This window comes from Rhyacophila brunnea, unplaced genomic scaffold (assembly GCF_057557595.1).
Source record: "Rhyacophila brunnea isolate RB1 unplaced genomic scaffold, BYU_Rbru_1.0 scaffold_20, whole genome shotgun sequence".
NCBI lineage: Eukaryota > Metazoa > Arthropoda > Insecta > Trichoptera > Rhyacophilidae > Rhyacophila > Rhyacophila brunnea.
Window position 1 is genome coordinate 17615950 of NW_028232860.1, and position 24366 is coordinate 17640315.

The 24366-nt window shown below is 33.4% G+C and overlaps 1 protein-coding gene across 1 annotated transcript in view; it reads right to left on the reverse strand.

Annotated features, from left to right (window-relative positions):
* CD98hc (CD98 heavy chain) overlaps window positions 1-24366 on the reverse strand; it is a 35155-nt gene that overhangs the window by 5195 nt on the left and 5594 nt on the right. The window contains exons 2-9 of the mRNA XM_085948392.1: window positions 13045-13235; window positions 9752-9927; window positions 8667-8885; window positions 7777-7927; window positions 3021-3190; window positions 2608-2792; window positions 642-835; window positions 108-218 (exon numbers count right to left, since the gene is read on the reverse strand). Of these exons, the coding sequence (XP_085804518.1) occupies window positions 108-218; window positions 642-835; window positions 2608-2792; window positions 3021-3190; window positions 7777-7927; window positions 8667-8885; window positions 9752-9927; window positions 13045-13235 (1397 nt within the window). The remainder of the gene's footprint in view (window positions 1-107; window positions 219-641; window positions 836-2607; window positions 2793-3020; window positions 3191-7776; window positions 7928-8666; window positions 8886-9751; window positions 9928-13044; window positions 13236-24366) is intronic.

Here is a 24366-nt window from a genome sequence, read left to right on the forward strand (position 1 = left end):
TTATTTTTTCGGGAAAATTTCGAATTACGGCGAATTTCGAATTATCAGTGTTCTTACTAACGAGGTTTTACTGTATCTCGATTTATTCAAGGATGGCAGTAACTCACTCTCGTTGAATTTCCTTTCTGCACCTGGTCCAAAGAAATAATCGGCGCTCCGGGTAGAAGCATTCCAATGATATTCATCTCTGATGACAGGTTACCACCTTTCGATGAGAACTGAAACAATCCATTCCAAGAGTGTAAACAAGTAGTATCAGCTGCTACCATGGCCCAATATAGTCAGGCCGTGACACGAAAATGTAAAGTTCTATGGTAGTGCTAGTTATTGCTCATAGTTTAAAGGCCAAACAGTTTACTGTAATAGTTTTCTCATTTCTATATATCGGCTGACGTGTCAGAGGTAAGCTGATAAAATAGATATCCAGCATTTCACATTACATACAGCACAATGATATCTCAGTCAATAGTCGTACAAAATCAAGAACCATCAGTTGTTTCTAGTGCCAAAGCATAAAATTCTTGTTCTATTGGTGATGACAATTAGAAGGAGAATGGATGTCTTCAAATTAGTAGTGTAGGATATTGATATATTAGTGTAGGCCAGAATTCTATGACTGTCATTATTATAAATGAACTTACCTGCCAAGAAGGCCACGAGTGGCTTCCGAAACGATCAAAGGCGGACGCGATGGACTTCTGCAGAGCCTCGGCGGACGCCGCTGCCTCTTCGTGATGCATCAACGCTCCCGTGTGGCGTGGCAAATCCACCATAAAGGTTCCGTTCAACTGCAGAGCTTGCACTGTGTCTACATCTTCCTTTAACGTTAAGACACCTGAAACAAAAAACATTATTACTTTTTACAAAGGCTGCATATGGCGTTTCAATTTGTAACATATTTCTTTATTTAGGTTAGTGGGTGTCAGTGTACAGCGTACTGTTCATTATAAATTGTTACATTTTATTGTGGCTTATAATTTTGGTATTTTATAAATTTCCATAAATATAATTTCTGTTTAATGAATTTAATATATCGTCACCGTTCAGGCAAAAGTCACCAACCCTAAAAACATAGTTTTGAGATATCACAATTTGAAAGTTTGAAAATGCAGGAAAAATCAGATTTTAATGTTTTTAAGGTTTTATCTACATTAAATTATTTTCTCATGTCTTCTTAATAATTTCTTTAAGGTACTTTTACTTTTTGATGCTAATTAAAACATCTGGAAGGTTTTAAAGGAGGCAAGGTAGCTCAAATTATGGTTTGGTGACTTTTGCTTGTTAATAATCTGAACAATGTTAGCCAAAAGAAGCATCAGTAAAACTCACCATCCATAGTGTAGTGACTTTTGCTTGTATATTTATAACGAAGGATTTTTTTTTTATAGAGTCAATAATGTCTATTCACCTATAATGACTTTTGCTTGTTAAGATTTTATTGAAAGTCATTTAGTGAAAAACAAATAATTCGGATTTAAGCAAAATTTTACTAACTAATGTACCGAGGTGAGTTTTGCATCTTAAAGAACATAATTTTACGCTTCGGGTGACATACTCAACTCAAAACTGCCATTTTCAGGGTTGGTGACTTTTGCCTGAACGGTGACGATATGCGCGACCAAAAATCGGTCAATTTCAAAGACGAATTTATTATACTACGTATTTCAATGATGTTTAGATTGGTTAGAATCATTAGTTAATAATGTACTTTGTATTTTAGTTATTACAAATTATTTTAGGCACTACAGACCAACTTCTATATCAACTCTTCTACGTCATATCGCTGCATGCGCTCATACTGTTACTTCACGTGGCTTTTGCGTGCTGATACTATTACGTCACATGCTCTTTGCGTGTGGACCCGTCATAGCAGATACTCTATCTCTAGCACTATTGAGAGGAATTAAAAGTTTTCCTTTCTATTTCTTTGCCTTCCAATACAACTACATTCGAAACAATGACTGAAGCATGTTGCTTTATTTACATAAAATACGTATGTACAGATGCATTTATCCGTGTTTTACGCGATTATTCATCTTACAAATAATGATCAATGAATTCCTAATGGCTGCCTACATAAAATTAACGAGGAAGTATCCTTCTACGGCTATTTATAGCTAAATTTTATATTCGCCTGGTTTGATACAAGATCAAATAAATGAATATAAAAAATGCATTGTCTTCTTAGCATTACAACAGGTTATGAGGCCCAATGACAGTAGTGTATTAAAACAGTAATGTAGTAGTAGAAGTGAAACAATCACTAACACCCAGATATTGAAAAAATCACAAATATATTGTGACCTCACAGGGATCGCACCCAGAGTTCCCAAATGGAAAGCCAGTGTCTTACGCACACTATCCAATCCTATAAATGTAAGTATTCAAGGCATATTTGGTAATACCTGCATATAGAATCATTTATGTAATTAAGTAATTCGGTGAATCTGAAATTGTATTGGAATGTCATAGTAGAAATGTGAAGTCCCCTCAAATGAACTTATAATGCAACTACACCAGACCAATTAACTAGACAAGAGGTCCTTTTTTATCATACATTTAGGCTCCATCTCTTTCAACATTCTTGTTAAAAAATTATATCCATACCTTCACCGTCAGTGTATTGCTGCAAGACAGCTCTCCAGTGACCAAGGATGTCGGCAAGTTCGGGCTGGTTGGTGGTCTTGGCGTGGTTGTAGAAGGCGTACTCGGTGTGAACAGGTCCGGGCCTGGCACTAACTGTCTCGTTTGCAAACGTCGGGTCCACAAGTAAGTGCCTCGCCTTTGACAGTCTAGCGAGGGGAGATATTGAAACACCATTGTTAAGATGAGTAGAAACATAAAACACAATAAGTCAGTAACAAAACGACAATAGTGACAACAGCAGGCCGCCATTTGCATTTTATTTAGAAACACTGTATTCTCAGCTGGTAACACAGTGAATAATATAAAGTTGATTTATATTTCAGTGTATCAAAAGTACAGAAAATAAATAATGTGCAGGTAGGTGGATTATTTACCTGATGCCGCGGACTCCTTGCTCCGCCCAGTATTTGATGACCTTGTCGAATTCCTTGACAACCTCATCATTACGGAAGTTGAGGTCTGGCTGCGAGCTGTTGAACTGGTGAAGGTAGAACTCTTTACGGGTGGAGGAATATGTCCATGCTGATTCATTCAGAGTTGACACCTAACAACAAACAGAATAAAAAACATTATTGTCGTTGAACCCAAAAAGATAAATTACTAGGTATTTGTGCTACAAAACGAAACATATGAGTATGTGCCTTCACAGAGTGTAATTTTAACCTACTTTTTTATAACAAGCGGTTAAATCACTCACCCAACCCATTGGGTCAAATGCAATTTCAGAGGCAGACCGTCTGCCTCGGTAACTCTCCACCAGAAGTGTTATGCCTTACTATAAATTGATTATTTGTATGGTGGAACCACATTGTATTTGACCGGAATTCATGATTTCCCTCTATTTGCGTGTAGTATTCCCATTTCATTTTAGTAGGTACATTTAATACCCGGTTTTATGTTTTTATTTCATGCAGTTATTTATGTTTGAAATATTCAAAATTCAATTCAACACATGGCAATCATTGCAATTAATTCCAGCAGGTCTATTCTTAACCGTTATCACTTTAGCACGTTTCCGTTATTATCGTTGGTCAAAATTAGCACATTAGGAATTCTTTACACTAACCATGATAAAACGGTTACCGACTGCTATCTTTAATTCTTGGTAGATACGTCGGTCAAATTCGGATATATTCGTACAGCTGAACCCAAGCGGATAAGACCTAACATGAGCGGATAAAGCCGAACTGCCAACAAATCGGTAATGCAGTAAACCACAGCCAACTGTATTACTATACTAATGATGGCGCTGGCCGAACACAAGAATTTTGTATTGACATATCAACATAACCTACAATTTTATTAGTCATGTCATACGGTTTTGATTCCCGAACGACGAAATGTGCGAAGTTTTTTCAATGAACATTAAACCTTTAAACCTGAAACAGTCAATATAACCTACAATTTTGCCAGTCAAATCAGCCGTACACGGAAATGTTGACGTAATTATTTTTCAAAACATCTTGCAACTCAATTCTCAATATGTAAAGTTTCTCGTTCTCACGGTAGCACACCTGATGGAGGCGCAGTTAAAATATATCACCTTTCAACAGTTCAAACGGTTAACTTTTTTACATAATTAACCGCCGGAATACGTAAAGTGATAAATGAGATATATTTATCAAAATTAGCTCTTTTTCGGTGTCAAGTGATATGTTAGAATAATACCCTGTTCATCCAATATTTTAGAATGCGATTTTGGCTTGGCCGGATTGGCGTGCAAAACGTACAATTGCGTTCATCCAGATTTTGTAAATAAGCATCTCGCCGAATCCGTACACAGAATGCCCCTCTACCATAAGTTTAGCGAACCGATTGCTAAATATGGCAGAGTCGATGTTTGACAGATTGCAACTGACAGCCCGTGTTTGTTGATAATTGTGATAGGTACTTGTTTTCTTCCGTATTTCATTATGATTCTGTGAATTATTTTGATTATTGTCTAATGGTATTATCTATTTTACAATTGATCCTATAATTGGTGCTTCATTTTATTCAATCATGACTGCTTTATTTATACTAAACTTTGCTTTCGTAGATGAAGCTAATCTACAATGCCGCAAATTTCGTAAAAGGGGCGACGCTTTCGAATACAAGGTTTCGTTAGTAAATACACATCAGACGCAGATTCATGAAAATCTAATAAATATAATATTATATTTTTAACAACTCAATTCACATGATTGTGCTGGAATCGATTTATGCATAATAATTATATGGTAGGTACCTATACTATCACGATAACCATTTACTTTTATTTGTTTACCCTCCACGTTAAGAGATTTCCTATAAATAAATATTGTAATGATTATATATTTATTCAATAACGTAACATAATGTAATATTAAATCAAAAAATAAAAGAAATATGAAAGTATGTAATAGCGAGTTCAACATATAGAGACTACTAGGGATATCTAGCGGCAAAATGCGAAAATTTATCATTTATTTGACAGTTAAGCGCCCATAGACATCAAAAAGTGGCCATAGAGGAAAATATTTTTCTGTTTATGTATAAGGAATACTTGTTTCAAATAGACGTGCATGTACAAACACCGTTATTTGAATGGAGCATTATGGAACACGAAGCGATTTCTGTATACAGTTTCGCAAGCACCTCCATGAACACTCGACTAGTTAGTACATGGTTGTAAACGGACACAGCGTTTTGCGGAAACAGCAGTTTTGAGGGCAATAAACGATTCGGTTTGGCTTATTCCATGGAGGGGCTGTAAGCCTGCAGACCCATGTATGTATTTCTATTTATAGATGCATCTGCAGTACCTAAGACCAAGGTTACACAAGGGGACTGTACAATTTTTTTTTTTTTATTCTGATGTCAAGAGTCCCTGGGACTATCCCAGAAAGATAAAGTAACACATTATTTACTAATAATATGTTGTGTTTATTTACATTGGATTGAAATAAACCAATATTAAATATTTGAATTATGGATGCAATTATTTTGAAATTATGCGTGATATTTAAGTAAAAACGCATAAATGGTATATCTTGTGCACTTACAGTAAAATCCTATTAAATCGAAATCAACGAGACCAAAAATCTAGAATTTTTTTTTATTATGAAATGTCAAAAAAAATAGTAAAAATTGAAAAAAAAGTTTTTTTACTTTTATAACATTGTTTGCGTTTCCGATACAATTTCTTTCAGATTGATTCTATTGGTGCCTATTATGGTTCATTTATCGTATTAGTGGAAATCGCTATTAAGAATTTTGGAAATATTTCGAATTATGTAACTGTTTTCAAATTAATGGGTTTTTACTGTATGTATGTATGTACAATGATTATTGGGTCAAAGTCTACATTTACATAACATCAATATGAATTAATATACTTGAACTACTCTGAAAATGTATATTATATTGAAACAACAAAAATGTTCATATAATATATTAAAAGATAATAAACCTATATAAATTTAATTGAAATGCATTGAAGCAAGATTAATTATTTATTCAACAGAATAATAATATACAAAACTAATATTTCCATAGCATAAATCAGAATGAATAAACTATTATGGAATACAATGGATATGATTATAAATTCAATTTACAGACCTACTACCAAAATTTTATATAAGTTAAACACTTAGGAACTCTAATTCTGATGGCACGGATTTTTTTTCCCCCCATTGCTGCGGTAAGTGCAAAAGTATACAAGCAAGATGCGACTGTTGTACTGCAATCGCAATGACATGACTAATAAAATTCTAGGTTATGTTGATATCTGACGTGTCAATACAAAATTCTTGTGTTCGGCTCATTGCTGACTGGATGGCGCTGGTTCGGCTTTATTCGCTTGTGTTTGGTCTTATCCGCTTTGGGTTGGCAGCACGAACATATCCGAATTTGACCGACATGTCTACCAACCTAAATTTTCGCAGTATTACGAATTGGAGATAGCCGCCGATAACTGTGTTGTTTATGGAATGCCTTCCGTGTTAATTTGGACCAATGAAAATAACGGAAACGTGCTAAAGTGATAACCGTTAAGAATAGACCTGCAGACGATTAACTTATTATAATAATTAACTGCCTGAATACATGAAGTGAGGCGTCTAATTAGAAAAAGCGACAAGTCCACAATTCAATATTTTCGGGAAACAACATTTTTATGTTTCAAGCTTCAATTATTTTTTCCGTTGTATTCTATGTCGAAATCAGAACCAAATGGCAATTTGTTTCAGCCGATAAACTCTTAAATGTAATAAATATAGGCAAAATAAAATTGGACGTAGCGCTACTTGTACCTCACTTTTTATTCCGCATAAGGCACATATTTCCGTGGCACTGTCATGAGTTTACCAGATGCTACAGCATGGGAGACGCCCTTTTCAATATTGAACGTTCCCTCTTTTGTAATAAATCGAGACTTAAAATATTTTTTTTCGTAGGGTTATGTCGCGTTTTGGAATTTATAGATCAATACATATTGTGTAAAATTATACAAAGAATACGTGCGTATTTTTTATCGATTTTGACCAAATGTAGACTTATTGCTTTTTGGAATTAGACGCCTCAAGTGATAAATGTGATACATATATTCATTACAATATGTAGCTCTTTTTGGATGTGAGTAAGTGATATGTTAGAATAGCCTTGTTGGTACTATTAATACAATTTTATATAAAATATATTATTGATTTTTGAAATGTTATACAGGCAGACGTCATCTGATTTGTATATTATGCTATTGACCGACAGACAATCAACGAATGATAAAAAAAGTAGAATTTTGGCAGTAAAGTTGATCATATCACAATGTCTTCCGATAATCATGAAATATTTTGTTATTTACATGCTGCATGCATTATAAACTGTTTTGTTTATAGAATACTTTCTGTTTTAATTTGGACCAATGAAAATAACTTAAACGTGCTAAAGTGATAACCGATAAGAATAGACCTGCATATATCTATCAATATTGTTAAGTATTGGAACTTACTGAAATTTTGCCAGCAGTGATTTTACTTTATAAATTGTCATCTCATATAGATTTAACAATCTTTTCAAACTATCCTTGTATCGTGGAGGTTTAATAATACTACATATACGAGTGAATCTCGCATTTGGCTGATCGCATTCAAAGGTAAACGATAATCTCACCCAGTTATTGGGAGGAAGCTTCTCCAGGTTGCCGTAAGTGTTGGTGTTTCTCCAGACGAAGTAGTCCTTGTACTGCAGGTCTCCGTTCTCGCTCTTTGTGAACCACTCGTTGGTTTTGGCCACGAAGTTGGGAGTCAGGTCAATGATCAGGCTGCAAGCAGAAACCATAATATAAATTCAAAGTTCTCTACTCTACTCTAGCAATGAAGCGAAAGGTGGACACGACAACAATTCAAATACTACAATGTTTCTGTAAAATGGGAGTGGATATATTTGGACAAAAATTTTTCAAAAAATACTTTACCTACTACTGCAAGTATGTACCTAAGGAAAGTAGGTAGGTATACGAAATACAGGCAACGTAAATTGAATGAAAAATTTTATTAATTTTGAACATACCGATATAATTCAAAACAAACATCCAAAACATAAAATTTGACGTGTTAGTGACTATTTATGATCCTTATCAATCTCGCAGCGATTTTCACATGACGTGTCCATTTTGAATGAAAAAAATGCAATACAACCAAATGTAAAATGACTAAAATGAATACGAATGATTATAGGATTTTTTAATAAACCAGAACCGAACCCTGGAACTGGGGTTCCGATTTCTGAACCGGAACCGAATCTTAAAAGAAATAGGGGTTCAAACAGCTCTGTTCTTAACATGCCTATGTGGCGTGTTCGGTTGATAACACTTGTCGATGTACTCTGACTTAAAGAAGAAATAATGATTTTCTTCTCTACATTCATATGAAATATGGATATCATCAAAGATTCATCAAAAACATGTGCAAGAAACAATGTCGGTATTATCGATTATGTATCGAAATGAAACAAAATAATTTAATTCTTTTACTGTACACCAAAATAAATAGAAAACATACCTGATACCCTTCTCTTTGGCCTTATCAGCGAGAGACTTGAATGCTTTTCCATCTTCAGATTGATTGAGCACCGAGTACACATCGTCGGCCAGCTGAACGTGTTCCGGTATTATGAGACCTTTAATCTTTAGACTGGCGTATGTAGGAATTTCGCTTTCGAGCGTGCTTATGTCAGACTCTTCAGGAATTTCAACTTCAAGCAATGGACCCTCTTGCCACCTGCGAACAAGTAAATAAATCAAGGAAATCAGCTGATGTTTGCTCAATTACAACATACCAATAAAGTCAATATCCCGATAATTCTTTTTGATGATTGTGTGATAATGATGATTGCAAATGAGCATGATGAAAATACAAATTATAGGCTAAAAATATTGTAAAATATCATTAGCATCATCCATCTTCTGCACTGAGAATTCTTCCGAAACCAATAAATTCACTGTAACATTCGTTCAATGAAAATGCTAAGCAAGATTGTCTGACAGTGTTGCCATCTTTTCTATGCCGATTATAGTACAAATGTGTAAAAAATATAATATTTCTGACATATTTGGTGTCAAATTATATTTTGCATTTTTCGAGGAATCAAAATTATAGTATTGTACTATGTATAATTATAGCGTGATTGGCAATACTACACTCATAAGGAAAAAAAATCAATTTCAACAATTTAATTACATAATAATAATAAATGTAATCAGCTGAATACCAGAATGATAATCTATGCAGATATTGAAGCTTTTGTATGAGAAACAATATATCATAACTCCTCAACTCAACCTAATCTTTAAATTAATATAATAGTCAGTTTAATGCAGTATTCTTGCATTTTTAAATAAATTATTTTCGTTTCTAATCAGATGGGCTTCCATAAAATACAAAATATATTAACAAACTTTTTAAAATGAGTGTTTGTTACTCATTAACCCAACACACTGACTCCTTCCTCTGGAGCAAACACACATTCAAAAAACATGTGATTTAGTCACTGTAAAAGTTACCATACCAAATACTCCACCGTAAGGGGCCTTTAATGATTTTAAAACTTAGAATAATAAATCATTACGTTATGAAATGTCACAAACCAAGTCTTGGGTGCGGGTGGAGCGCATTTTGGAGCCCCAACTATGATGACGATAGCTCCTGCCAACATTCCCAACCAGAGCAGCCAGAAACCGATGAACATGACCCAGCGCAAACGCACCCAGAACGGATCATTGCAGTATTTCATCAGCTCATCTTTGGTCAGCCCCGTGAATGCCTGCAATCATTTAAATTATTAATACAATAAACAATCGATAATATGATTTAAGATGTCGACCGATTGGTATGGACAGTTTGCAGCCAATAAGGTTTTATGTCGCTACAGTGCAGGTGAGGGTGCCTCCAACAGAAAATTAAAACCTCCTATACAACGGTCAGTATGTGATGTATGTATATCTTAACATTAACTCAAATCATTTGAGTAACACTTATAGTTAACTAGAGTCAGGATATTTATTTACCATATCATCTGCTATTATTCTTTTGTCCTATTGAAACCGTTTCTATTTTCCGAATGAGAAATAATCAGGCAGGATTTAAGATTCTAATAGTATAATTTACATAATATGTTTTACAGATTAGATATACCAACACAATGGCCAATAAAATGAGTAGACGTCACGTAACTGTCATAGATATGCATCAGCCATTATTATGTGTAAACTCAAGGGAGTCATCTAGTTTCAAAAACTGAGGACGATGCGTTACCAATATAATAAAACAAAAAATACTTAGTCAAGTACATTTTATATAAACAGGGAAAATGAGATGTATAATATAACTGAAATGCACTATCCTTCTTTATTTACATTAATTGCTGTCTGTATTAAGTAATTTGATAGTTATTATGATAAAAGACATTTGAAGGTTACACGGCAAAAACAGGCACATTGACAAAATGATAATTGTGCAAGAGAGCAAAAAGAAGAACAAAAAAATTATTGGCTGGAAAATGGTTTTAATATGAAGTAAAAGAATTTAAATATTATGTTTCATACACAATGAGCTGATTTTTGCCTTGACTACACTTTTTTCTCCCTTCATTTATGAAGCAACGAAATCAATATTGGTAGTTTTAATGATACCATTCTTGAGCACTTCTTATGTTGAACAAATTGGCATTTAAATCTTATAAACCAAAAAAATGCGATGAGCCTGTTTTTGCCATGTACCCTTGTTGTATGTAGTATAAAATGAATGTTAATTTATAAAAATGTAAATTTACAACTCTTTTAAAACTGGACACCTCAGATATTGTATTATTTTTATTGTGAAACAGAAATAAGATTGTTTTGCACTTTTATGTGCAAAACAATCACTTAGCTTGGACAATAATGTGATCAATATTATTTGTGTTGCCAACTAAGCAAAAGAGGTTGCAATTTTTAATAGAAGCAAGTATGTAGAATGTAATTACTTGGCATATTGCTTCATTTTTAATAATTTCTTTTTGCTATTGTCAGGTCAGTCAGTTCTGAATATGATTGGACGTTTGCTTTACACCAGCGAGTTCCACCATCACCAGTTCCAGATGCAGCACATAAACTGTCTTTGGATGAATAAAGGTTCGTTTATATAGGTTAGAAATTTAGTACAATCCAAGTGAATAATTATGTACGAAAGTTAAAGGGAGATATGTCCAAAGTAACTACATTTCAGGAGAGCAAAAGAAAATTGAGTTTGGAACAACTCTGCATGTGAATTTCCATGTATGAAATTTAATAATTCAGCAGAGTTGATTTGACTAATTCAACAAAATTTTCAGACTTACCCTGTTCCTTCCGCACACAGATTTAATCCCCTCCCCCAGTCCACCTTAATTACCCCATCACTTGTAACTAGTCTTTATCAGTGATAACGTTGACCTTTTGAAACTAACCTATCGACCGTGTTTAGGAAAAAGGGCGTAACCCTCACTAAACAAATTTTACAGGAGAGGCATAAAACGTTTTTTGAGTGATTTTAGTTTAATATTTTTTAAAAAATAGGCACAGACATTGGGTGCATGATGATTGATGATTTGGTGTAATATATTTTCGATCTAATAATAATTAAAGAAGTTATTACAGAAATATCATTAAAATTGAGGAATAAATCAATTAAAACCTGAAATTAGATAATTCGGCATTTGCGGGTTACTTCCTTTTTATAGAACGTGTATTTAGTTATATACATTGTTAATATATAATAAAAGCACTTTTCGAAAAATCGAGGGTTACGCCCTTTTTCCTAAACACAGTCGCTATTCTATTATGGCTATTTTTTTAAATTCATTTTCAGAATTTTGGATTCATTTTCAATAAAGCATAATATATGTATCAGTATATTAATTAAGATCAGAGTGCATTTGGGTGACTGTATAGTATCTTCAGAAGTGACCTCCCACCGTGTTTTAAATGTAGTGTTCAACCGATGTGTACTACCAGTGCTCATGTATGGTATAAAACCATGTAAAAAAAGATAAGGTGCCCATACAAAAATGGTAGATAGGTTCCTTTACTTAAAATCTACTCAAAATACTCAAAAATAAATCGAATTTATTTATTATTTACACATTAAAATATTTATACATAAAAATACAAAGTTTTCGATTTAAATTAAATTTAGCATAGAGAAATATATTCATTCAGTCTCGTTACTTGACAATAAACGTGCCCGTTTACTGCTGTTTTTCTCTGGCGAAAAATCACTCTCATCGCTGGAAATATTTAATGACGCTGACGCTGAAGCAAGCGGCGCGTCTCTCGTATCGAACCCGAAGTGACTGACTAGCGTCGCCATGTAAGTACGTATGTATATCTGGGTGGCATCGGACCCATTCCAACGCAATTTTTTGATAAGTATGTACATACATACGTATTTTTATTCTTTTTAGTTTTATTAAACTGTGTTAAAGCAAAAAAATCAGTGTAAATAAAAGATAATAAAAAATAATCGGTACTTTTTTTAAACCGTGTTATTTCAAAACAGTGCAAAAAAAGCCATGCAAGAGGATCGGGTGTATATACACATATAGACAGTTTATGGATGGCCTCTAAGTGTGTCGAAAAGCGATCTGTTCAGCTGAGAGCGGAACAATAATTTGAAACATAGCCACAGATATTTTATTAAAACAAACCATGGCCTAATTCTCAATTTTAGAATGATGATGTTTATAATACTCTTATGATAATAACGTATTTTACGTAATCATGAAATGTTGATTCCCAGGTTGAGAAAAGACAGGGCATCAAAATGATTTACATACATCTTTCCTAGATCGCCTACAGGTAAATCAAGCTTCATTTTCGATCTTCACATATCACAATAGCACCCTGATGACAACTTCACCCACCTGCTTCATGTTAACAATATCAATCTTGGTATCGCCGTTCTGGTGGTCTCCGGGGATGAACTTGACTTGAGTGATGTCCCCCTTGGGAGACAGCTTCTTTTCCTCATCCTCTATCATCTTCTCATTAGCGCCGTCGGGGCAGTTCTCGCCGTTTTCTTTCACCATGTTGGAGTTCACCGGTGCTTTGAAATCTGAATCAAAAACACCAATATTCAGTATAACTACTAAATCAATGTTATAAATATTGTTTAGCATAAAAAATCAATATTACATTACACTTTCACGGAGAGAAAGAAACACCAAAACCGTTTTGACACAAAGTCTAACTGTACAATGTGCTTAATTCTGTTTTTTAGCATAACTACTTTTAAATTTAATGTTGAAATGACAAAGCATGATAAAATTCATTGTAATTTAATCTCTGTAATATAAGCATAGTGGGAAAGGCGATTGGTATTCAAAATATTATGTTTTGTTTGCAAATTTAATAATATTCTAACGTTACAGCTCATGTGTGAATTCTGGTATAATACAAATTTGCTATATAGATATATTTATTAAGGTGATACATCAGTGAAATGGCAAATAATTTTAAACTATAGGCGCGACGAAATTTTGGACTCGCTGCCATTCGGAGAGGGAACGTTGAGCTGGAAACACGTCAATTTGTTTCGTGATGGCGACGGGCGTATTAATTCTTAAATCGTGTAAAGATGACTAAAAACGTTACCCATTTACTTTAAAAAGAAAACATGTCAATGAATATATTATTATTGTTACTGATAGAACAATAAACAGAACATTAAATGGACACATGTTGGATTTATATGACAAATTATATTTCGTTTGACATGCGTCATTTGCACCCGCGACCCGCAATCCGCGCATCGCCTAGCCACGATCTTTTTAGACCGTGCCTCAACTGAGGTATAGCCTTAACACGTTGATCGCCATGGGGGTCACCGGTGACCGGCAAAGAAGACCTGCCTTAGAGTTGTTCTACAGCGCCGGCGGGCACGCGCGCAGTGCATTTTTCGATACGCGGTGACCGGCATGGCCCTTCTGTATATTACTGCCACTTGGCCTGAAAATATGTCTTCCCAGTCACAAAATATAGGCTCACTAATGTAAAGAATGTACATAATGAAAAAAAAAAGTTTTCCTTTTAAATTGTAAATGTGTTTTTGTTGATATAAAAATAAAAATTAAATAGATGATAAAAATGTAAGTTATAAAAAATATGTAAATAATAAAAAAATAGAATAAAAAAAATGATTATAAGGTATGTATACGTATATTTCCAGTTTATGTGTATCCAGGTATTTATTATACTACCCAATTTGAAAACTTTTATTCCGTATTTGTGCCTTTTCTGTTTATTATACTATCTAAATCTAAATATAATTCGACCGCGAAATGGCACCATGCTCTCGTCAACACATATGGACAGGTGACCGGCGAAGTGGCCGGCCCGGCGCAATAGAATAAATTAACTTGTTGGCGCCGCGACGGACACATGTGGCCGGCACATCATAAAAACCAATATTTACGTAAAAAAATCATCAAAATGAAAAAAAACATTATATTCTTTCATTACCTATCAAATAATACCTTAGAGACAAATAATCATTTTTTAACTATTTTATGTAAAACTAGTTGGCGATCAATGTGTTAAGAGGAGGCTTCAGTGACAGGCAAAAAAAATTACAAGGTTTCGAGACATAGTTTCACATAGCACAGCAAACACCTAATGCAGTGTTTCCCAAAGTGTGGAACGCGTACCCTCTGGGGTACGGGAAGAGTTTGATGGGGGTACACGCTGCACTGGGCTTTGGGTGCGCCTGGTGCAACAAGCATTAACACAACATCGATACAACATCCATGCTAGAAGGTTTATCGCATGCGGAAGAAGAGCAATTGTTGGAATTAGCTTGACGGATTCTTGAAAAATAAATTTAAGGAGTGTACTTTAACATCATTCTGGTTGCAAATGCAACATGTGTATCCAGTTTTAACAGAGAAAGTTTTGAAATACATCTTGCCTTTTCCAACTTCATATCTATGTGAAGTTGCCTTTTCAGCATTTTCGAAAAAAAAGGAACAGGCTTTTGGATGTGGAACCGCATCTCAGATTAAAATTAATAACCAGGGAACCAAGTAATGTACCAGGAAGGAAAGTGCCCAAAGACCACATCACAATTATGCCGTGCTTCAATGCAACTGGGACACACAAAATGAAGCTTTTGGTTATAGGGAAAGTCAGGAATCCTATGCCTTTCAAGAATATCTGCCTCACTGAACAACTGGTTAAGTCAAGTGATTTACTGTTTAATATTTAGTTAATAAACTTAGTTTGTAAATACTTATGTATAATTTAGCAAATACTTGATTTTAATTGTAAATAAAACAGTAATTTGCTAGCAGAAATTTCTCAAAAAAACTATTTTTACGAAACACCTGTTTTAATTTTTACCATTTGTATGTATGCACTATTATAATCCGCCGTTTTCACTAATTGGACACTTGTCTGGTTTTTGGGGTGGCGAATTACTGAGAGAGTACTGTATGTCATAATTTTTTACGAGGATTGTTTGTTACTCATCAACTAAATATCTATTTATAAATATTGAGTATTGGGAGAACAATACGAGTGAGGCTCTAGTAAACAACAAAAGATTATATTTATCGATATTGAAGTCCAGTTTGTTACGTCTGCCCCAATCTAATATATTATCTACATCAATTTGGAGGACAAAATCAAATTTTAAATTTTAGTTGTAAACTGATAGAAGATTCCAACGGACAGATAATATGTATAATCTTATAAATATTACTAGATAATATTTCAGATGTTTAAACTGATCTTTTTATCTACATGCAAAAAATGGGAAATTCAAGTCTTGGACACTTATAGAAAAATGAAATAAAGCACCTTTGAATACTTTATACAATTTGCCTGTGTCCTAATTAATATTTTCTATGGCTCAAGATATTACTATGTACCAGTGGCGAAGGGTGGAGGTAGGCTGTTAAGATCCGCCATAAATAGTGCACATTAAACTTTTTCATACATACATATTTGTTTTCATTGAAATAAGACTACAATTTACAGATAGTGTTGGTTAGATTTTAAAATTCAATTAAACCCTGAGAAACCAAGCCATAATAGATAATAGTCAAAAATTACATGTCTATCTATAAAATATCTAAAATTATGCAATTAAATCATACATAACTTTGAGTATTTTATAGATAGAATAATATTTTTTATTTATTATAGTTTGGTTTACGCAGGACTTAATGAATTAAAAAAATGAACCAACAATATGTGTAATATGTATTTTTAATCCAACGAAAACAAACAACTATGAATGAAAAAGTGTGCACAATTTTGTCGTATCGCCCAAATTAGACCAAATCTATTATGGTTTCGTTTAGGCAGGGTTTAATTGATTTTAAAAAACTAACTAACACCATCTGTAAATTGTAGTGTTACTTCAATAAAAACAAATACATATGACTATCAAAGTTTAGTGTGCACTATTTATAGCGAATCTTAACAGCCTACCTCCACCCTTCGCCACTGCTATGTACACTACAGTACCTGACAGGCTGCAGAATTAAAACGACACACATTGAACATAGAGCGAAGCTGTTACTACAATCACTGTAATACCGATAATTTCTGGCTTAGTATTTCACAACTTAATTATTCAAACACTGATGTCAGTCAGTGTGTTTTTTTAGATTATGCAAATCAATCGACAGTGGCTAATAATTTGAGTTTCAAGTTGGACGAAATAACTCTGCGAATTCTGTATGTTGACTGCTGACTAGATAATTACTATTTAATAAGCATGATAATTATATCGAATGGCCAAATAATCGTTACGCGCGTCTTTAACGTCCAATGCATTAAGAAAGATTTACTTTGCATGTGTTTTAAGACAGAACGCATTAATTCTGTTTGATTAATAAATTGATCTTTGAAAATAGGAAAGTACCTAAACATTTTTGATTTATTTTCAGTGTGAATAATAATTATTAAATAATATAATGCTGCAATTATTAGAAATACAGATACACCCTTGTATTTTACAACATTTTTCTTGGCTCATATTCTTATTTGTCCGGTGGTTCTTTGTCCGGTACAAATCTTGCAATCGATTTTTAACTAACTTCCCGACTAGCTAGACATTTGAAACTTTTAGAATATATCAGAACACAATGTCAATGCATTCTTTTAATACTTTTAGCTATCTTTAAGTAGAATTGAATTCAATTTCAGTTAATTCTGTTTTGTATGAAAAGTTAATTTGACACCATTATTAGTGTTGCTAGGCGTCTGCGGTCCTAGCAACTAAATTATTAATATATACGTGCGTTACTATGGAAATCAATATGACATGTCAAGTACAAATTTTTTTGATCGTTTAAGCTAGTCAAGTCAAGTTTATATGGTTCAACAGAATTTAAAAACGTTGTATATAAAAAGTTTTTTTATCTTGTAATTATATAGTAGTCAATTTACAGTCCATCCATTCTGGATAATAAAGTAGAAATAAAATTCATTTTTCGAAAAATATCTCGAGCTGATGTAGATAACCCAAGATAATCTTGCATTGTTGGTGTAAGAAAAAGTATTCTGACACAAATTTCTACCTACATGCATGAGTGCTGAACGCATAGAACTGGTTATATATTATACATGCGGACCTCGACTTACGAACGTTCGACTTTCGCACAATTCGCTATTTCGCACATTTTAAAAAAAATAGTTTTTTTAAAACGTCGCGCTGTGGGCCGTGGGGTTAAGATATCCCCTTCTCGCTCACTCACAAGCAAGTGCATTTCTTGCGTCACTTGCATCCTGCTAGCACCCGTCACTTTGCTTGTGAACTAGCTAGGATAGGTTTAAGGTTTAGTCTTGCGCAGGAGCACGTGCAGGCTTGTTGTGTTGTGCGTTTTGCTAATTTGATTCATTTGAAATATTTCACCCTAAAGATTTATAAACAAGAGTGAGAAATAGAAAAACTGCAGTGTTGATACGAACAAAGAGAAATCAAGGATTTATAAACTTCACACGACGTTCTGATTGCGGTGAATCTTTTACTTCAATCGGACGTTCGTATGATACAAACAGGTCTACTACGATATGTTCAATTTTAAAAAATAAAATTAAGGAATACGTTCAAAATTGTGGAAATATATCTTTAAAGGTTGTTTTCAAAAGACACGGCATAGTTATGGATGAAATGGAAAAATATTTGTCATCATGGATCGACGACCAACATCAAAAAGATGTCCCTCTGAATATTTCAATTATTCAAGCGAAGGCTCTTAGTTTGCACAAAGATTGGAAAGCTAGATTAAAAGAGGACTCTAACACGATTTTTCAAGCAAGTAACGGTTGGTTTATATTAAATTCACTGGAGAATCGGCTGATGCGGATAAAGATGCTGCAAAGAATTTATTTCCTCATTATCCAAAATTATCTTCTAGCCAAATATTTAATGTAGATGACACAGATTTATTTTGGGAAAAATGCCTAGTCGTAGATTCTTATCTAAGGAAGAATCAGTTGCCCCTGGGCATCAGTTGCCAGCAGTTAACAGCCCACGTGCTCGTCGTAGGTCAAAATTGAGTTTTTATTGTATTTTCAAACCATGATCCTGGACACTCCTTAAACGTTATAGATAATCTATTTATATAATTTTGAAGCCTTATTATCCTTTATAGTTATTTTAAACATTTGATGACTGCATAAAGTATTTTTGTTACATAAAATAGTATTCTTTTAAACCTCTCGCTCTAATGTTTTAGAATATAGTCATATTTCGGTACATAACTGTGCAGTGGTGTTAAGATTTTTTACGTTTATTAATTTTTAAACGCATTTATGAAACCATTAGTATAATTTATTACGAGATAATTTTTGTAAAATATTCACGATAAAAAATTATATTGATAATCTCTGTGATCCCAAATTTGACAAGAATTAGGCATTTTATTATTCAAAAAATCGGCAAGATTAACACATTTGAAGATGATTCTAAAGATACTTATTATAAGGTATGTCTTTGACCATTCAAGTATGATAAACATCTTATGAATAATGATTGCTTTATAATAATTATTTACCTAAGAATAAGGTAGTGTTTTTTTGAAATACGCCATTTCTTTTGTCATTCCCCAGTGGTTAAGCTACAACATACGGCCGTAGCCATAAATTGACAAACTATAATTAAAGTAGGGAGTAAAATGATATTGACGCGCGTGTTTGAACATGTACCATTAAAAAAAAAAAAAAAATTCGGTTAGGCAATTTTGACCTTCGACGAGCATGTCCCCCCTTAAGCAATATTGTAAAGTTAATAATTTACCATTTAAAATATTTTATTTAAAAGAAGTAAAAGAAGAGTGGCAAACCCTTACTAATACTAAATAACTTTTTAAGGGAAACATCCGCAAACCCCACTTGAACATGTCTCTTTAACATCTTATATTTTACTTGATAAATAAATATTTTAAAATACACACAATTTAATTTTTTTTTTACTTCCCTCTACTTTCGAACATTCAACATTCGCACACCTTTTCAGGAACCAATTATGTGCGAAAGTCAAGGTCCTCCTGTATATAACTATTAATAATAATGCAAAACAACTCTCATGTTCCAAGGTCTGTTATAACTTATAATAAATAATATAATGTAAAATACCTACTCATTAACGTTGAACTAATGTCAGTGTTGCCATTAGTTAATATCTCTTATGTATGTTATTCATCTTTTTAGAATATTAATGAATCTATACAATATATTCCAAATATGTACACAATATAATATTATAATTGGTTTATCTCAGGCATGGCAGGCAAATATTAGCATTTATTGTAACAATTACACGAAGTTGGTTTTTATTGTTCCAATAAGTGCGATATTTTAACAGCAGCAAGATAGGTGCTGTTAAAATATAGCACTTATTGCAACAATAAAAACCAACTTCGTGTAATTGTTACAATAAGTGCTAATATTTTGATACAAACCTACCCTAAGTTTGATAATATTTATCACTTTATCACTTTAGCGGTCGATAAGTATAGAATAGACCCACTGATTTACTTAGTTTACAAGATAAACTGGCAATTATATTCATTATCCCTCGACGAGTTGGTCGGTATGCATTAGCGAACAAATACAAGCTAATTTACAATGATACTCAAAAGACTAGGCAATTTACAGGTAAACGCCGTGTGAAAGAGATAAAGTAGATTATTTTGAAATATTTGTCAGTTTGAAACACACCCCGAACCGAGTGGTGGCAAAAGTCCCCACAGAATTGATTTATATATTATTGTTTGGGGATGCATAATATCTGTAATATGAAGTCACATTTTCTTCCATTTCCTATTCCTTAAAACTAATTAAAACAAATATATTATTAGTCATCATGACATCTATATATATATTAGAAAACTGATGATAATATTAATGAAAAGTGATGGCGCATATTTTGTCCAGTGGCGGCTCGTGGATAAGATATTTGGGGGTGCTGCGGTTGATTAAAAATAAAAATAAATATTTATTTGGATTATACTTTACTATTAACATCAAAATTAAATATAAATAATTAAAATAAAGAACTTTGCATAAATTGCTTGCAGAAATAAATTTTAACAATGTTAATAAATCATTATAGCTATATCTCTTTCCTCACTCTGGCGCGTGTGCTCACGCGCAACGCAGAAACGGCGAAATACTGAAAACGGACTGTCTGACCGACAGTACGAACCTGCAAGCACCGCTGCCCGCGCCCCTCTATCGCCCACTCGAAAATATTCTATTGAAATCGTTACTATGCAAAATCAAGTACCTACCGCGCTGTATGATAATATTATTGGACATTGGATGTATCGATGCGCGGGCGAGCTGATTACACGCTTAATAATATTGATATTTTCATATAATATACATAAATTGATGTATATTATAATATTACATTATTTGTTTCAATTTGATTGGGGATGCTGCAGTACCGCAGTGCATATGGACGAGCCGCCACTGATTTTGTCTATGGCACCACTATTACAACAGTATAACAAAAACAAATAATTAAAATAGGTGAACAGAGTGTATTTTACAGTTATCTTGAATAATTATTTACTGTTACTATCATAACAGAAGATGCTGAGTTTGATGATAGCATGTGCTTTAAAGGGTAAAGATCAATCGACCAATAAGTTATTAACCTTTTAACTAAATTCTGTACTGAAATACAAACATGAAGTAGGCATAGTTAGTACCAACCTTAGAGTAATAATATAAAGAGAGTGCGCATTGTTCAGCTATATGAAGCCGTGTTTCTGGCGTATAACGCACAGTAGAACCTCAATTTTATTATTAACTTAACTATGAAACGTTATACCATCATGTTGCTTCCCAGTACAGCTACCAAATTTAAACACAACATAGTTAACTATATTTTCTACTAAATTAACTAAAAATAATTACCACTAACTTTATATTTAACACAAAAAAAAATTCAGCAATACGTGCATGCAGTTTTTGAATGAATGGGACAAACCAATATTTACCGGCGACGTGTACAAAAAATATTTAATTCAGCCGCAGAAATTCTATCTTACTCTAACGCATATTGTGGAGAATATAAAAGTGCGGAATACTTACTCACTCCTTATTTTTATGAGAAATGGATGTCAGCCACTTGCTCAACCTATTAGGACCATACTCTGACTCATGCACAAATTGAAAAACAATATGTGAACTTGCCAGACCCAGGATTCGAACCAGGGACCCTCGACACTATAGACAGGCGCGGGGGGGGGGGGGGGTACTAGAACTATAAATTTTTATTTTCATGATTAATTAGATGTCATGACCAAGGCCAAGTTTAAGCGCGGTTGATTAGGGTGCTGACTCATGCGAATTTCATTTTCCGTGACGTAACGGAATTGGCCTCGGTCACAATCGGTCGGAAATCTGTGACTGGATGCAGATTTTTAAATCAGCCGATTTTGCGATTGTTCATGCGCGCTCCTACATACAATGCCACAGTAGTAACTACCCAATAGTCAATCGGCCAGTTAACTAATCGTTCATGCGCGCTTAGCTTTACACTTAGTCGCTTGTTGCTGACATTTTTTGTTCTAATTGTTTACTCATGCTTACGTTCTGTTTAAGTTGTTTTGTGTTAAACACAACAAAAGAAGATGCTACGAGGTACGTACATCGAAGGTCTAAAATGCCATTATACTAGCATTGATGATATACAAAATGAAACAAATCAATTTGAATGATTTTTTTATAGAATAATATATTTACATTTTCACGCTATTTAAGTAGGTATGTTGTTTCTTGACAGTCTTTTAACAAACTTATTATCGGGGTTTCACTGTATTAACCGTTCCACCATAGTTTAAATTTGTGTTACTCAGACGATAATTTTAGCTAGCCGGACAATTGTGTATAGTCAGTTTAATGGCTTTTAATTTCACTAACATTACTTCCTGGCCACATAAACACTGAGTACTCCGGCCCATCAGACACTACATTACTTGATACAATAAATTGGTTGACAAAGCATACTGATGGAACATAATTAAATGAATACCCGTATTTGTTTGCAAGTCTCGCGCCAGACAAAATTTCATTGATACATTTTGGTTATCATCGGTCGATTATTGGTTGAAATGTAAGGTTGTCTTTTAAGATCATATCAAATATATAAATATTAAAAATAATAAGTTGCCGTGTTATAATTTTGAGCAGACTGAATATTTTTCTTGTTGCATCATGAGATCTTCTAAGTCTTTTATTATATGACACCAGACGTTGCCTGATAATTTATTTCTCAGACTATCAATTGGTAAATACTGCCGTAACAGATAATATCTGTACCTCAGAGGAAGATGAATGCAAGCATCAATTTCCCAATTGTGCAGGAGAGCCAAAAAATAATATAACATGTATCTACATTTTAGATGAATGCCGATAATTTATAAAAAATATACTAGTACATAAGGAAGCAAAAAAAAGTATGCTGTGTGATAGAGGTCGCTAAGCATTTATGAAACGGCAATGGGCTGGACATGTCGCTCGGCGAGTAGACAATTACTGGACAAATAATGTCATACAGTGGTACTCAAGGGACGCCCTAAAACCCGCTGGATAGACAAGCTATTAAAGTTCAGTGGATGTAAGTGGCAGCAAAGCAATATGGACCGAGAAGAGTGGATAGAGCTAGGGGTGGCCTTCATCCAGCGGTGGATCGACCGCGGCTGATGATGACATAAGATGATCATTGTTTTGTGTATAGGTAGATGGGTAGATACAGAGAAACCCCAATTTTACGATGTCAGACTTTCAAAAAAAATGTAGAAATTAAATTTATTTTATAATATTAAAAAATCATACTACATACATACTTAATCTGTTTGGTATTTTTTTGGCATGTTTATATAAAACTCTTTTAATACTATAAATTGATTTGAAGGATATTCAGACTGGTTTCATTTATACATCTCATTAATTATTATCATTTCATTGAAATAGCATTAAGACCTGTATACCACAATACATTACATCAAGGCAGATTAGTTAAATGTCAAAGGCTAATTTGTGTAAATATTGTCTTAACAAATAAAGCCTTCATATTCACTTTTATACGTATTGATACTTGTAGAGCAAGCCTGGGAAAACTTTTTAATATAAAAGGAATGGCAGGCCGGCGGCAAGTAAAATACTATTTTTGGACATACATTATTTCAACATAAAAAAATAAATAATTCTCTAATAGCCAACAATTTAATGAGAAGAATGAAACTGTTTTACATTTTTTTAATTTCAGGTGTTAATTTAGTAGTTGAAATTCTTAAAACTGCTTGTAAATACGAGTGCTTAAAGTCAGACAACGTTATCTACAAAAAAGTGTTTTTTTTTTTTTTTGAGATAACGTTATTTTACATTTACGGCTACATGATAGTCAAACAACGTTATGACAATCTTTTATAATTTCTTATTAAATCGTCAGTAAAGTTTAACGCTAACTACACAAGTTACCCTTGTTTTCATATTTTTTTAAAACTATCCCTATAAATTTTAACATCATCATAAGCAAGATAAATGTACAATACACAATGAATTATAAAATATTAACATTAGGTTTTAAATAAACATTTCCCTTGTTAAGTTACAAGAATCTAAAATTACGTTTTTTGGCTCTCCTGTAAAGTTGCATTTTTGTAGATAGTGTTGTTTGACACTAAGCCCTCGAATAGGTGATGCTTGTTCATAAAGAGTTT